The following is a 15,722-nucleotide window of genomic DNA, read 5'->3' on the forward strand; positions in this document are numbered from 1 at the left end:
TGGTGAGTTTATTTCCGGGTTTGTAGCGGGTCTGTAAGCATTGACACATATACGTATATATGTTTATGTCTGTAGCGGGTCTGTAGCGGGTCCAGGAGACCCGGTGCTGCGATGGGCTGGTAGGGACCCGGACCGGACCACACCGCCTCCCCCTGGTCCATCATGTCCGGGCAGAAGCGCTGCAACACCCTGATCATTACTGACGGTGAGACACAATCTGTTCCCGGTGGGATAGAACTGGGTCAGTGTTTCGTTGTGTTTCTGGATTCTTGTAACAATCTATGATCTTGTGGGGCCCAAAGCCTGGGTATAATTTAGGTAACATGTCATTTGTGAGAGTCTTCCAGTCAGGTTTTGGTCCAGATCCCAGTAGTGACAGCTCTGGTAAAGATGAGTGACTGGACCCTACACTCAAAACTGACCCACATTAGAATCTATGTGTTTTCATGGCGTTTTGGTCATTTTGGTTAAGAATAATCACTTGTATTATATTTAGGACCACACAAGAATGAGTTCATGTTTGAAATATCTTTATTTTTCACTTTTTAACATTTTTGAAAAACCCAGAACAGCAATAGAAGAGTGTGTGTGTGTGTGTGTGTGTGTGTGTGTGTGTGTGTGTGTGTGTGTGTGTGTGTGTGTGTGTGTGTGTGTGTGTGTGTGTGTGTGTGTGTGTGTGTGTGTGTGTTGATTTGGGTTAGTGTTATTAAAACAGGTTTTTCAGTTGTTGCATGAATTATGTGACTGTGTAGTTATGCAACATATTAATACTAGTATTATATTGAGATTCAACAGAAAGTATTAGCAGCTAATGATGCTGTAAGGACCAATCACCTCCCAGAATGCTGATAGAACTGCTTTCAGAACCAATCGGTTTTATTTTTTTCCCACATTCCATTTGAATTTTTCCATTTTCGGTCTATTTCGGTTTTTAATTTTTGAGAATTTGGTTTTTAGCATTTTTTGCAAATGTAACCCCAAGACAGTATATAAAGTAATGAAATATACTGCAGGTTTTAGATGTTTCCAGAAACTCTGTCTCCAAGGATGGACTGCTTTGATTGGCTCGCCTTGCCTCTTGATCATATTTAAGGAGCTCCAACAGATGGTAGGTAGATGTACCTGCAAAGCAAGTTTAAATACCCCGCAGTACGTCTATATGGGAAAACCTCTTCTGTCTGAGAAGAACCTGGAAGCAGGACTGAGGTCCACAAACCTGCAGACTTCTGGAACCATGTCCTCCGGGACACGTGAGACCAACGTGGACATGTTTGGTCTCAATGTCCAGAACTATGTTTGGAGAAAGTGTCAGCATGAAGTTTCACATTTTCAGGGTTTTCTATCATGGAACATCTGGATGTTTCTGGTCTTGGATCAGACGTTTCATTTCGTTGTTCATGATTCAACTAATCAGTGATTGTGAGATGAAGCTCTGCAGTGGATCGGGTGTTTTGGTGTCGGTGGTGTCTGTCTAGACCAGGGGTCGGCAACCCCCGTCTCTAGAGCCGCATGTGGCTCCTGGAGCTTTTTCAAAAATGTTTGATTTTTTTTCTTCTTTTTTTCTTTTTTTTCTTTTTTTCCTTTTTTTTTTTTTTCTTTTTTTTCTTCTTTTTTTCCTTTTTTCTCTTTTTTTCTTCCTTTTTCCTTTCCTTTTTAATCTCGACATTTCGACTTTTTTCTCGACATTTCAACTTTTTTCTCAACATTTCGACTTTTTTCTCGAGATTGTACTTCAACATTAATCTCAACATTTCGACTTTTTTCTCGACATTTCGACTTTTTTCTCGACTTTTTGACTTTTTTCTCGAAGTGCATAATGAAAAAAAAAATCTTCCCCCAGTTATAACTAATATAGAAACATGCAGCATGTGTTGCCTTCATTCTAAGGCTGATACAAGACTTTTCATTTTTTGTGGCTCCAGACATATTTGTTTTTTGTGTTTTTGGTCCAATATGGCTCTTTCAACATTTTGGGTTGCCGACCCCTGCTCTAGGTCTTCACTGTTGTCCGGCTTCTTGGTCTGCCTTTTTCTTCACTGTTGTCGATAATCTCGGTCTGTCTGGGTCTTCATTGTGATCAGAACCGACACAGACGGTGAAGTCGGGCTCAGCATTTTAAAGATGCTGCCTCTTCGTCTTTGTGCAGATGAGGTGGAGGAGGTGAGGCAGCAGGAGGAGCAGGAGGAGGAGGAGGAGGAGGGACTGAACCCGTACTCCTTCAAAGAGTTTCTGCGCTGGAAAGACCAGGACCAGGACCAGGACCAGGACCAGGACCAGGATCCAGACCAGCAGCAGACAGTGAGGAAGGTATGGAGGTTCAGAATCTGAGGAACACCAAGAACTGTGTCCCATGTCTGGTATTGTCTGTGTTTCAGAGGCGTTTTGGGAACTTTGAGGCTGAAGTGAGCAGCTGTTTCCTCTCTGACGCCCACCTGGCAGCTCAGGTACAGTTGCTTTGTTTGTTTTATTTAGGATCCCCATTAGCATTAGCTATTCTTCCTGGGGTCCGATATACACACAACATACAAATTAACACTTAATACATAACAGACATACATTATACATGACAAACAAGACAATAATAGACATAACTCCCTTAGTCACAAACAACACAGAGGATAATTAAATCACCATAATTATCAGACATAAATACATAGAAATGAAATCAAATAAAACACCTTCATCAGAGCCGGATTAACGCAAAGGCAAACTAGGCCTAGGCTGTCTGCACACATATTAATGGTTGATACCATGCTGGTAAAAACCTAAGGCATATATATATGTGCATTATTACTATATTTAGTATACATACATATATATACCCATACATACGCGGGGCCTCGCGCTATGGGCGTTTTTTTTTTTTTTTTTACAAAAATGTTTTTTGATCACCGATCCGACCGGGTCTCAAGCAGCCGTGGGGCCCCGCGTCGAGGCAAGCCCAGATGATGATGAGGCAGGGGAAGGTATCCAGTATTTTGCTAATTGGAGAGTTAAAATTGCGCATATAGACACCCGATCCGACCCGAAAAAGCCAAAAATTTTGCACGCGTGAGCGTAGCGAGCGCGCAAGGGCCCCCCCCGGCCATTTCACACAGGGCCTCGAAAATCTCCCAGACGGCTCTGCATACGCATTCACATACATACATATACACATACAGACATACATACTACAGCACACTTTGTCTTACTGCAAATTTTATTGGTCTTTGTAGATTTGACTTCTTATTTAACTATTCAATTTAATCAACACATTTAATTAAGATTTTCTGCAAAATGCAATAGCTTAAAACATTTATCTTATTTTACTCTGTTTACATAGCAATGCTGACACCTATTGGTGATTTACTGGTACTAATACCTTAACAATGATACTCGCAATCGATAAGATACGGATAATTTAATAGCATTTAATAGAGTGTTGTAATAACGTATAAATAATAAAAATCAAAAAATAGTCTGATAGACTGTTTAATATACAACACATGACTTATTTTGGAATACAAAGAACCAACTTGACTATGACTATGCTATGTAAAATGTGAATGAACTTTTATTAGTAACTTTGGTAAGTTTAAGATTTCAATTCATAAATAACATCGATGGAGGGGGGCCCAAAAATCACAGTCTGCCTAGTGTAGTCCATTTATTTAATCCGGCTCTGACCTTCATAAACAATACCTGCCTGAAATGACCTTATCTTAGAATTTTTGACCACTTTCCACCTTTATTGTGATAGGGTTTACACTACCTGTAATTCTATTCAAACTTCATTCTGTTCCTTCCAAATGTCAAATCATAATTCATTCAATCTTAAAAGATATTGTTTCAACTTAATCTTAAACCAATCTTTGCTCCCTACATGAGAAATATGAACTGGTATAGAGTTCCAGCCAACCATGGCTCTGTAAAAAAGTTCTCTGTAGCAAACCTGTTCTCACGCTTGGTATGAACCTCCTTTCTGATGTAATTCTTGTATTGTGATGAGTGACATCATCGCTGACATCATGAGATAATGAGTTCATAATAGGTTCATATTTGAATCACATTCCATGGTTTTGACGTGTTAGACCCTGAACAGAAGGATCTGTGATGTGATCTGGATTTGTTCTGGTGGTCTCTGTCCAATCAGGAGGAGGAGGAAGACGGCGGGGGGCGGAGCCTCCAGTCAGGGTTCGGCAACACCTCCTCCCTGTGCTCTGAGGAGGAGGAGCAGGACGAGGAGGAGACCAGGTGAATGAGTTGCTCTGTGGAGGACCAGTCCCTGGACCGGAGGGGGACCGGGTCTGAAAGAGTCCTACAGGTGTTCCAGACAGGGCTGCTAGTGGAGATGCACCGATCCATCGGCAACTGATCGGTATCGGCCGATAATGCCCCTATTGGTCTCAAAATAATAGTTCAAAGCCGATCCGATGACGTTTACAACAACAAACCACCGCCCGTGCGTACGTTCCCACATCCCAGACCCAGGTGTCCTAAGGGGGCGTGACTGGCGTCTCCGGTACAGGAGTTTTACAATGTCCAAATTTGTAGTTTGCAAAGTGTGTGCAAAGGAAACACCCCGAGGAGGAATGTTATAAAAGAATTTCAACACAACGACGCTGATAAGACATTCGGCTGCCGCTAAGGCAGAGAAACAAAAGGAGGTGCAGCCACGCTAACTCAGCTGAACGTAACAGAGACCTATAAACGACAGCAAGAAAAATAAAGAACTACATGCTAAGGTAATGAATTCATAAGCCTTGATCATCAACCGCTTTTTGTTGTAGCAGACATCGGGTTTAAACGCGTTGTTTGCAGCTTGGATCCGCGGTTCGGTCGGTGAACTCTAGTTAGGCTGCGGTCATCGCTGTCTTTGACTTCAACAGTAACTCTTTCTAACATCGTTCTATGCGCGTCCTTCAGTTAAGCTGTAGCAGCATTTCTTTTTCGCTTTAAAAACACACCTTTTAGATGAAAACCGCTCTTCTCCTCCAGGTTCTCCTCCACGGCTGCAGGAGCAGGAGGAGCAGAGAACTACGAAGGGGACGATGAGACGTCCCTGGCTGAAATAGCCGGCTCCTGTGGGAGGAGGGGTGGGAGGAGCAGCCAGGTGCAGCAGGTACCAAACACTTCCTGGTCCGGCCCGTTTACACGCAGCAAAAACACTGGTGTTTTCATGCATTTTAGCCGTTCGTTTACACGAAAACGAAGCTCAAAGTCACCAAAAAACGATAATTTATGAAAACTCCGGCCAAAGTGGAGATTTGCAAAAACCCCGTCTTCACGTTTGCTTGTAAACAGAGAGAAACGGATATTTAGGCTTCATAATGTCACATTATGCGTCAGAAACGTCTCCAGCGTCATGAGTTCGACCTGTGTTTACAATTTGTTTGGCCACCGTCAATATTTTCTTGTATTTTACCTGTTTTATATTCTAAAGTCACACTTAAAAGTAACTCCACTTCTCTGTCACTCCAAACGAAAGACTCTCGTTCATCTTGGAAGTAACTGGAAGTTACTCGTGTCTTTGTTGATGTTTTTTTCCAGGATTCTGATTGGCTAGCATGACTTTATCTTCTCGTTACACTGCCCCCTGTAGGTTTGGCTGCTCATAGCACCTTAACAGCTATTTATGCGGGTTCGTGTAAATTATGGTATTTTTCAAAACGTAGAGGGGGAAATATCTGTTTTTGTAAATACCTGGCTATGTGTAATCGTGGCCTCAGACTCCTTCATGTCAGCTGTGCTGCAGCCCTGCATCCTTCCCGTCTTGGCCAGCGTGTTTCTAGTCCCATCGTCGCTCATGCAGGACTAGTCCAGTCTGTGTGTCTACACCAGCAACAACCTGCGTCTCCGTAGCAACGTCCTACATCCAGGTCCCACATACGAGTGAACACATCTTCAGGAGTGCTGCTGAAGTTGACCCACGGTCACATCCTGACACTTGAGTCACACTTGGGTCAACCGAGCCTGGTGACCCTGGTGACGGGCAGTGGGTAGTGGAGTTGGGGTTGGTTCATCGGTGCCCAGTGGACTGGAGAGCAACTTGGAAGGGTCTGAGGTGAAGGTCTTGTGACTGGAGTGACCTTCACCAGCTGTTGCCGGATGTAGAAGCTGGTGAGCTAAAGACAGTCCAGCTGGTTCCTCTGATTAGTCCACTGGTTAGTCTTGTTTTTAGAGCCCAGATATACTTGCTGTTGGTGCTTGCGTTCGATTCCGTTAACGTTCGTTCACGTCCGTTCGTGTGCACCACCAACTGCAACGTCGCTCGCGTAGTACGCGAGGAGAGCGTCGTACCGGCGGTGAATGATAGGGGTAAGCAGAGCAACAGTTGGAAAAGTGATTACATATTTAGTAGTAGAGGTAGTAGCAGCATCAGATTAGAACAACAAACAAGTTTACATGACAACATTGGATGAAGAGGAGATTATAACATTGCTTTGGTTGCGATCTCGGCAAAGGAAACGGCGCCAGTGGGATCGGAGATGGTATGTTAGACCGTTGAATCAGCTGATATCTGACCGGGACCAGCTGGATACGCGTGGCGGCCATGATGCGTACGCGTTCTGAACTGCAAGTATATCTGGAGCTTTAAGCCTGATTTAATTTCTGCGTTAAATCAACGCAGAGCCTACGGCGTTGCCGTGAAGCCGTCGTGAACCCTTCGGACTTCTCCATCACTCCATTTCTCGCGGTGCAGTACCCCCCCAGAGCACTAGTTGATACTTTGTTTAACTTCCTGCTTTTCCGGTCACAGTGAATCAAAGAGATAAGGACAAGTATTGTCCAAAACAACCCCAAAAAAAAAAAAATCACACACACACGAAGAAACAAGCGCTGAAAGTTCACGACTGCTTCACGAACCGAAACCGGAAATGCGTTGCTACCAAGCAAACCAATCACAGCCCTCTCGGTCTGCATTGGGTCTGCGTCGCCTCGACACGTAGTTCCATTTTTTGGGAGGTGCAGGTCAGGCTACGGCGTAGCTACGGAGAGACTCCCGCGTAGCCGCGTACCCTACGGTGTAGGTTTAACGCATAACCAGAATTCAGCCTTAAAGGTATTGTGACATAATTTTTAAAATGCTTTTAACACTATTAAAAGTCTTGGCCAACATCCCTCAAATGTGTCTAAAAGGGTGTAACAAGAAAAACTTCACTCCAGTACTCCATTCCTGGCTTTTTATGACAGTGTTTTTTTGCGCCGTGAAAAACGGGTCCTTTTCCCCCTTTCCTGTCAATCATTGCCCCGCTCCTCCTCCAAACCTCCTCCAACCAACTGCTACACACTTCTGCCGTCTCCACACACACGCGCGCACACCAAACCACAAACACCCACACACACAGCCCAGACAGGGCGACTACAGCCCGGGGATGAAGTCCGTGCGCACACCGAACCGGACTTCTAACAGCGGCGGCGGAGAGTTAAGCCGGGAGCGACAGGCGAAGCATGCACAGAAAACCAGTCCACCGCAAACAATCATAAAAATAAAGGCATGCAAGCAGCACTGTCCCCTTATCTTAAGTCCAGTCAGTGGCCGCGGGTCTTCTTAGCAGTTTTCATCCGGTGATTAGAACAGAAGAGGCTCTAAACTGCTCCGTGTTAAGCCTGATTTATGGTTCCGCGTTAAATCGACGCAGAGGCTACGCCGTAGGGTTCAGCGTACGGTGCGCGTCGCTGCGTAACCCTACGCCGTAGGCTCTGCGTCGGTGTAACGCGGAACCATAAATCAGCCTTTATGGTGCGCTGGAGAGGAGAGGAGACAGGGAGCTGGGTGGAGGGGCCGGTGATTTAGCGGGTCGTTACGTAACGACCCGCCAGCAAACCACATGCGCCGTTTTTGCACAGTTATGCGGAAAATCCCAGAAAGCACACAATACACTGAATGTTAAAAGTTCGTTGTTTTTTGGGTGTAATTGATGTCAAGACACCCAACAAAACACAAAAAATCAAGAAAAATTTGTTTTTCATGTCACAATCCCTTTAAGCTTTCAGATTAGTCCTATGGTTGGTCTTCTAGTTCCTACTCTGGTTACTCCTGGCTAGCAGCCTCCTATATGGATGAAGATATCTTTTTTGCTGAGCTTCATTGTCCTGGTTTGTCCTAATTGTAACCTGGACGCCCCGGTCTCCTTTGAAACGAACATGTTGTGTGTCCCAGCTGAAGCAGCAGAACATATCACTGAGGAGAACCGTCGGGGAGCTGCAGAGGAGAGCGGAGGACGCCCAGTGCAGGTGGGTGGAGACCGATCACAGCACAGCACCACGGGCTGCCCGGGCTGCCGTTTACCCAGCATGCCTCTGTGCGTCCTGGTCCTCCCTCTGCAGGGTGCTGCAGCTGTCGGAGGAGCTGCTGCAGAAGAAACGTCAGGAGGAGAAGGAGGCCCAGGACCTGGAGAACATGGTTCACTCTGTGGAGCAGAACCTGCACCTGATGACGGTGACACACACACACACACACACACACACACACACACACACACACACACACACACACACACACACACACACACACACACACACACACACACACACACACACACACTCAGTACATTTACATGCAGCAGTTCAATCGGATTTCTGATCGTATAAGACATCGTTCTGACTTTTAAACTGCATGTAAACACCTTAATCCGATCTACTTCAGACCTATTTCGGACATTTAATAATCGGATAACAACACCTAGATAACTCGTTCACAGTCGGAATGTTATCTCCATGTATACGGAGACATCAGATATTGCAGTCTGCGCATGCTGGAGAATTTCCTCTGGGGCTTCACCCGGACGTGAAAGGAGCGTGTTAAATAGTTGTTTAAACACCTTTAAAAAGATCGTGAAAGAGATGCAGAAGATTCATCAGGAACCGGAGCAGATCAAAATAAAGAGGAAAAATATATGGAAGGCATAACATTGGTGCCAAACAAAACAACCGTCAACCGGAAGTGGCTCTTTGTTGAAATGGTTACCATGGTTACAGCGCCACCTAGCGTCACAGAGTCAGCCATGCTCTGGACATTTATCCCATTCTCTGAACAGCATGTAAACTCAGACAAGTGATTGGGTTCTGGATGTTTGTCTGATACCATCAGAAATCCTATTTCTTTGCTGCATGGAAACGTACTGACTGTTTCTCTCATTTTAATATATCAGACTTCATAACATTTGTAGTTTGGAAATGTTTGATCAGCCGGTGTATTGATCTGAGGTGTGTGTGTGTGTGTGTCAGAGGCGAGCAGTGAAGGCGGAGAGCAGTGTTTCCAGACTGAAGGCAGAGTTACAGCAGCTGCAGGTGAGATGTTCAGGACTGTTGTTTTGTCTCCACCTGCATGGATCCCCAGGGGCCTGTACTACGAAGCGGGATTTGGGTTTAGCGAGGTAACTTCAGGTTTAACCCTGGGTTTTCAGGACTACGACGGTGGTTCACTTCTTACCGGGGCACATCGCCATGGTAACTTATGCTGAACAGCTAACCTGCTCCGGAGCAGGTTATGTTCGAGATACAGATCGCCGGGTATAAAAGCACCGCCCACTGACCAATCAGCTCTCTTGGAAAATGACATGCCCTTTCGAAGAGAATCCAGTGGAGCTCGGTGCGCGGATCGTGAGAGGAAAAAAAAAAGAGTGGGCTGACTTTCAACAAAAATTGAATTAGTCAAGAAACTAAGCAATTCCTTTCATACCCAAGTATCAACACTTTATCATTTCTTTTCTCCTGACAGAGAGGTATGCGAGTACGTTTGTCTTTGCTGTAGATACCCTCACTCCGTCTTTCTAAGAAAACTACTTTTGTAAATAAACCTTTATGTACAAACTGTAAATATACTGTAGAAACAAGGTATGAGTGATTTGAGAGAGGGTGAAATGTCAGACCTCGTTTAATTTGAACACGACATGAACTTTTAATTTCAAGTCTAAATATTAAGTTAAATCACAGTGTAATTTATCCTTTGCTCTTCGCTACTGAAATAAGCGGCTCTGACAGCGGACTTCTCCATGCTTGCGATTGGTCATGCGCTGAAAACACCGCCCCTTTTATGTGCACGCGCTCATATCCAGATTGGAGAAACCTGGGTTGATATACCGAGTTGATAACCACCGTCGTGTGACCGCTTAGCGTGATTGCAATTGTCCGGGTTAGTGAATCTGGATAAGGAAAAGATATCCTGGGTATGTTGAACTTGCTTCGTAGTACAGGCCCCAGGTCACCATGTCATTTATTTATTTATTTCATCATTACATTTTTGCCTGGTGAACTTTAATCCCAGTAGTCACATCATTTAAATCACACGTGCGTGTGGTGTGAAACTATCAAACGATGAACATGGCATGGAAGAGCAGCTGCAGCGTTGACAAACGCCGGTTTTGAAAACTCCTGAAATGAACTTTTCTTTAGAGAAAATGCTGGACATTTCAGCTTAAATTTCTAAATATTATATTAGTTCAAAGAAGTTATTATCTATATTTACTATAGCTTGTTTGGTTTCTTTGTTATCGGACACAGTTTGTCATGAAATACCTGTAAAATGCTGGCAACTTCATGGCAAGCTGTGTGTGGTGACAGAATAAATCAGACAAGTTAAAATAATTTGTTTACTGCTTGAGCTGTTGCAATTTCTTTCTTTTTTTGCACTTTAAATGGATAATGAAAGGCCTATTTGAGTTATTTATTTCTTAGTTATTTCACAATAATTATTGTGAAATTAATATTTCACTAGTTATTTTACAGTCATATAATTCAAGCAACACTAACCCAAATCAATATCGAATCGGATCGAATCAAATGGTGATAATCGATTGTGAATCTTAAGAATCGGAATCGATTCTTGACATTTGAATGGATCCCCATCCCTAGTCTCCATCTGATGAGATCTGCGTCTCCACCATCCAGTCCAGACTAGCAAAGCTGCCAGCTTGTGTTGATGGTGTTGGTGATGGTGATGAGGTTGTTTTACAGAGAAGGTGGATGTTGTTCTTCCCGACAGTCCATCCAGAACAAATGAACGTGTGTCTGTTTCAGGTGGAGGTGGAGTCTCTCCGTTCAGAAAACACCAGTCTGAAGACGACAGAGTCTGAGGTTGTCATGACGATGAGACGGAACGCTCAGGTGGCGTCGGAGTACCTGAACAGGTCTGCTAGTCAGGCCCACTCCTCCGTCAGGTCAGTGCTCCACTCCTCCGTCAGGTCAGTGCTTCACTCCTCCGGCAGGTCAGTAGTTCACACAGACAGTCGTACGTGTGCACGGCAGCGGTCCAGGGGTGAGTGACCATAGACTTATACACGTAGACGCCCCATGGAGCTGCTGCGATACGTCAACGTCGCCGCCATATTGGATGTTCAAGACTGCGCTGTAAACTAATACAAGTAAATGGACTTATTTTAATAAAGCGCCTTTCTACAAAGAAATGTACGTTTTACGTCTCATTTATTCATTCACACACGCACTAATATACTTGGGAAACAGTTAGGCACCAAATATAATATATTTAATTTTCTCAGATGGCAAATAAGAACTTTATTGATCCCTCATATTATATCAGCTATAGAGAACAAGGTAGTGCTGAAAAACAATATATATCCCCCCTCACAAAAATAAGAAAAATAGAGAAACTTATTTTCTCATCAACAAAACATATTTTACATATACATATTTTACATTTTTCAAGTAACAAAATAACATATTTATATACATAACATATTTTTCAGATTTTTTCAGTTATTTTATTGTCTGAAAAATGGTTCAAATATGTTATTTTGTTATTTGAAAAATTTTTAATTTGTTTTGTATTTTTCTTATTTTTGTGAGGGGGGATATATATTGTTTTTCGGCACTACCTTGTTCTCTATAGCTGATAGAACATGAATTACTCCTATGTGGGATCAATAAAGTTCTTATTTTCTCCATCTGAGAAAATTAAATATATTATATTTGGTGCCTAACTGTCTCCCAAGTATATTAGTGCGTGTGTGAATGAATAAATGAGACGTAAAACGTACATTTCTTTGTAGAAAGATGCTTTATGAAAATAAGTCAATTTACTTGTATTAGTTTACAGCGCAGTCTTGAACATCCAATATGGCGGCGACGTTGACGTATCGCAGCAGGGGGCAAAACCACTCGATGCGGCGTCTACGTATATATGTCTGTGTGTGTGACGAGATCACTAACCTGCAGAGTACTGCGATGAATTACACGGCTGCTTCCTGAGACCATCGCTGGAACAATGGAGGCAACAACGGTGTTCCAGGACTCTGAGTCTAGACCGGGGGCCTCATGTACAAAGAGTTTGTGGATCTCAACGTGAATCCTTGCGTGGAAATCTTGCATACGCAAAAAAAAATTAAAAATTAAAAACTGTGTGTACGCCCAAATCCATGCACGTTTCATCTTAACATGGAGCACAACACTCCTCCCCGTCTCCTCCCTCAAGTAGATCAATTTGAATATGATAATGAGGATAATTATCCATGGAAAAACGCAAATCCTAACAAGGATCAATTGAAAAAGTGAAAAAGAAACATCGACCGTGAGCTGGAGACACTCCTGTCAAAAGTTGAAATAATTTATTTGGTGTCCTTCGTGTGGTCATGAACTTATTGTTGACGTCACGTTTCCTCATATTCTGGACTTCACTGCATCACCAGTGAGTGTCGCCAACGTACAAAACCTCAGAAAAGTGCGTACGCCAGCCTTGATGTGTGCGTGAAGGACTGCAACTTTCCATGTTCAAATCACTTTTTGAACATCCGACCGTGTGGACCCTGGTCTGGTGTTCCAGGACTACGGTGAGGGTCTCGACCTTCAGAATGGTCTTTAACATCACCAGGACGCTGTTATTAACCGTTTGTCCCTCCAAGTCTTCAGAGTGACCTTTGATGACAAGTTTGGGGTCAGAGGGCTCATCTCTGTCCTGTTTTCATTCTGGCGTCCTAACGAACCCGTCCAGAACTGGTCATTAGTCATGTCTGGGTTTTCATCATCAGTTTCTGACCTGTATATATGTGTGTGTGTGTGTGTGTGTGTGTGTGTGTGTGTGCAGGCAGCTGCTGGGGGAAGCAGAGACTCTCCGTCTGGTCTCTCAGCTCCTTCAGTCCATTGATAAGATCTCCAGCATCGACTCAGACCCCTGAACTCCTGGATCTCCTCGGACCTCCACCTCTGACGGATGGGAGGCTGTGGTTGTCATGGAAACGGGCCGTCAGGTCCCAGGTCCTGTGAAGTCAGTTGCGTCTGTGGAGTTTTATTTTGAAGGAGCAGAGGCTGGACAACCGGGCGAGACGTCCTCTGTGTCAGTGGACACTTTTCCACAGAAGCACTGGTGAAGCTGGACATCATCACCTTCATCGTGTCTTATTCGTATTTGTGATTGTGACGCATCGATTGGAATGTTTCAATTCGGTTATCAGTCATGGAGATGATTTGGGTTTATTTTGTATTAAAAGTTCTGTTGGAATGAAGATGAACGTTTGAATGTGTTTTCTTCTCATGGTTGTGGAGCTTTGCTGCTGATTTTGTTAGACAGCTGCTTTTTATTCTCATTTCTGTTCTCTAAAGTCTTGGGTTTAAAAACAATCTGATTATCAGAGACTCCTGATCAGCAGTAGGAACATCTCACCAGCAGGTTGTCCTGGACCATCTTCAGACTTCAACCTGAGAAGCTTCCAGTTTTTATCTGTGAAAGGCTGAGATGGAGAGCCGTCCACTGATGGGACAGAAGCGTTTTGTTTCTCTCAGCTTTTTACAGCTGACGAAGAAGACCCAGACGAAGAAGACCCTTATGCTTCCGGCCGGTGAGGAAGACTCTGGTGAGGAAGACTTGCTAACGAGCTGGTCACCCACTGCATTAAGGCTGAATTATTCAATTCAATTTTATTTGTATAGCGTCTAATACAACAGATCTTGTCTCTAGACGCTTTCCAGAGATCCAGAACATAAACATAAACACCCGATCAATTATTACATAAACAATGGCAGGTAAAATTATGGTTCTGCGTTAAATCAACGCGGAGCCTACGCTGTAGGGTAGGCGGCTACGCAGGAATCTCTCCGTAGTCTACACCGTAGCCTGACGTGCACCTCCCAAAAAACTAGTAACTAGGCGTCGAGGAAACGCAGACCCAACGCAGACTGAGAGGGCTGTGATTGGTTTGCTTGGTAGCAACGCATTTCCAGTTCCGGTTCGTGAAGCAGTCGTGAACTTTCAACGCTTGTTTCTTCGTGTGTGTGTGTGTGTGTGTGTGTGTGTGTGTGTGTGTGTGTGTGTGTGTGTGTGTGTGTGTGTGTGTGTGTGTGTGTCATTTTTTATTATTTATTTTTGGGTTGTTTTGGTTTTTTGCCTTAAATCAGACCAGATTTAAGGTTCTGCGTTAAAGGAGCCGTCTGTAAGAAATGTCCAAAACTGGTACTGCAGTCACTTTCAAAATATTGTTGAGCGGCGTGTACCCTCCCCCTCCTCCCCCCGACCAGAGGTTGCCAGGTAGGCTGCAGAATGCAGCAGGAACGTAGGCTGCCATGGCTGCAATAATTAGAGCCGAGCTGGCAACCCGGATGCCGAAACAATACTGACTTGGTGATTGGGAGATAGGTGGAGGGTGGAGCTTCAGAAACAATACTGACTTGGTGATTGGGAGATAGGTGGAGGGTGGAGCTTCAGAAACAATACTGACTTGGTGATTGGGAGATAGGTGGAGGGTGGAGCTTCAGAAACAATACTGACTTGGTGATTGGGAGATAGGTGGAGGGTGGAGCTTCAGAAACAATACTGACTTGGTGATTGGGAGATAGGTGGAGGGTGGAGCTTCAGAAACAATACTGACTTGGGGATTGGGAGATAGGTGGAGGGTGGAGCTTCAGACCAAAACAAAAAATGACAACATAAACATCAGTTGAGGGCTGCAACTCCTCTTTTTAAACTGGAATATCCTGGCTTGAGTGCTGTTGTCAGTGACATAAGTATTTGAAATGATTTTTAAATGTCTGTTGACATATCGGGGTCATTTTATGATTCGTTTCATTATTGCTCTTACATACAGCTCCTTTAAACCAATACCGTTGCCATGACGTCGTCGTGAATCCTTCTGTGACTTCTCCGTCACTCCATTTCTCCACGATGCAGTACCCCCCAGAGCACTAGTTGATACTTTGTTTAAGTTTTGGCTTTTCCGGTCACAGTGAATCAAAGAGATAAGGACAACTATTGTGTAAAAAAACAAAACAACCCCAAAAAAAAAAAATCACACACACACGAAGAAAAGAGCGCTGAAAGTTCACTACTGCTTCATGAACCAGAACCTGAACCAGAAATGCGTTGCTACCAAGCAAACCAATCACAGCCCTCTCTGGTCTGCGTTGGGTCTGCGTCGCGTAGTTACATTTTTTGGGAGGTGCAGGTCAGGTTACGGCGTAGACGTCCCTTGTGGGAGGAATAAAGTTTAATGAAACCAAAAAAAAAACACTCCAAGTATTTATTTTAAAGGTGATTAAGAGATTATGATAGGATATGACTTTTAAATCAGTTTCCTTTTGCACAGTTTTATCCAGACAAGCAAAATTTAGCCCGAGTGACAAACTCTGATATTCACTACTGAATGTAACTACACCTCATCCTAAAGTGGAATGCAGCACTTATTACCAGAAATCACTTTTCCAGTCAGTCATATACAGCAGGGGTCCCCAACCCTGGTCCTCTGTGTTGCTACGCATCAGCACAGCTGCTTCAAATTAATGCTCGTCACCAGCTT

At 44.0% G+C, this 15,722-nt stretch overlaps 1 protein-coding gene across 3 annotated transcripts; it reads left to right on the plus strand.

Moving 5' to 3' along the window:
* The first annotated feature begins 4 nt into the window (after positions 1–4).
* entr1 (endosome associated trafficking regulator 1) lies at positions 5–13,594 on the plus strand. 3 transcript variants are annotated; one of them, XM_061730146.1, is made up of 10 exons: positions 5–205; positions 2,147–2,307; positions 2,376–2,444; positions 4,133–4,233; positions 4,978–5,101; positions 8,144–8,217; positions 8,311–8,422; positions 9,211–9,273; positions 11,002–11,141; positions 13,022–13,594. In XM_061730146.1, exons 1-10 carry the CDS (start codon positions 163–165, stop codon positions 13,110–13,112), a joined length of 978 nt encoding a protein of 325 aa, XP_061586130.1. In that variant the 5' UTR covers positions 5–162; the 3' UTR covers positions 13,113–13,594. The 3 variants fall into 3 exon arrangements, with proteins under 3 accessions (XP_061586130.1, XP_061586131.1, XP_061586132.1); XM_061730147.1 differs by having other exon boundaries at positions 2,147–2,298; XM_061730148.1 differs by lacking the exon at positions 2,376–2,444.
* The last annotated feature ends 2,128 nt before the right edge of the window (positions 13,595–15,722 follow it).

This window comes from Cololabis saira, chromosome 9, assembly GCF_033807715.1.
Source record: "Cololabis saira isolate AMF1-May2022 chromosome 9, fColSai1.1, whole genome shotgun sequence".
NCBI classification, from domain to species: Eukaryota; Metazoa; Chordata; class Actinopteri; order Beloniformes; family Belonidae; genus Cololabis; species Cololabis saira.

Coding starts and splice junctions, on each gene's coding strand:
- entr1 (XM_061730146.1), top strand. CDS start 163: ATGTCCGGGCAGAAGCGCTGCAACACCCTGATCATTACTGACG. Junction 206..2,146: donor CACCCTGATCATTACTGACG/GTGAGACACAAT, acceptor GTCTTTGTGCAG/ATGAGGTGGAGGAGGTGAGG. Junction 8,218..8,310: donor GCGGAGGACGCCCAGTGCAG/GTGGGTGGAGAC, acceptor CTCCCTCTGCAG/GGTGCTGCAGCTGTCGGAGG.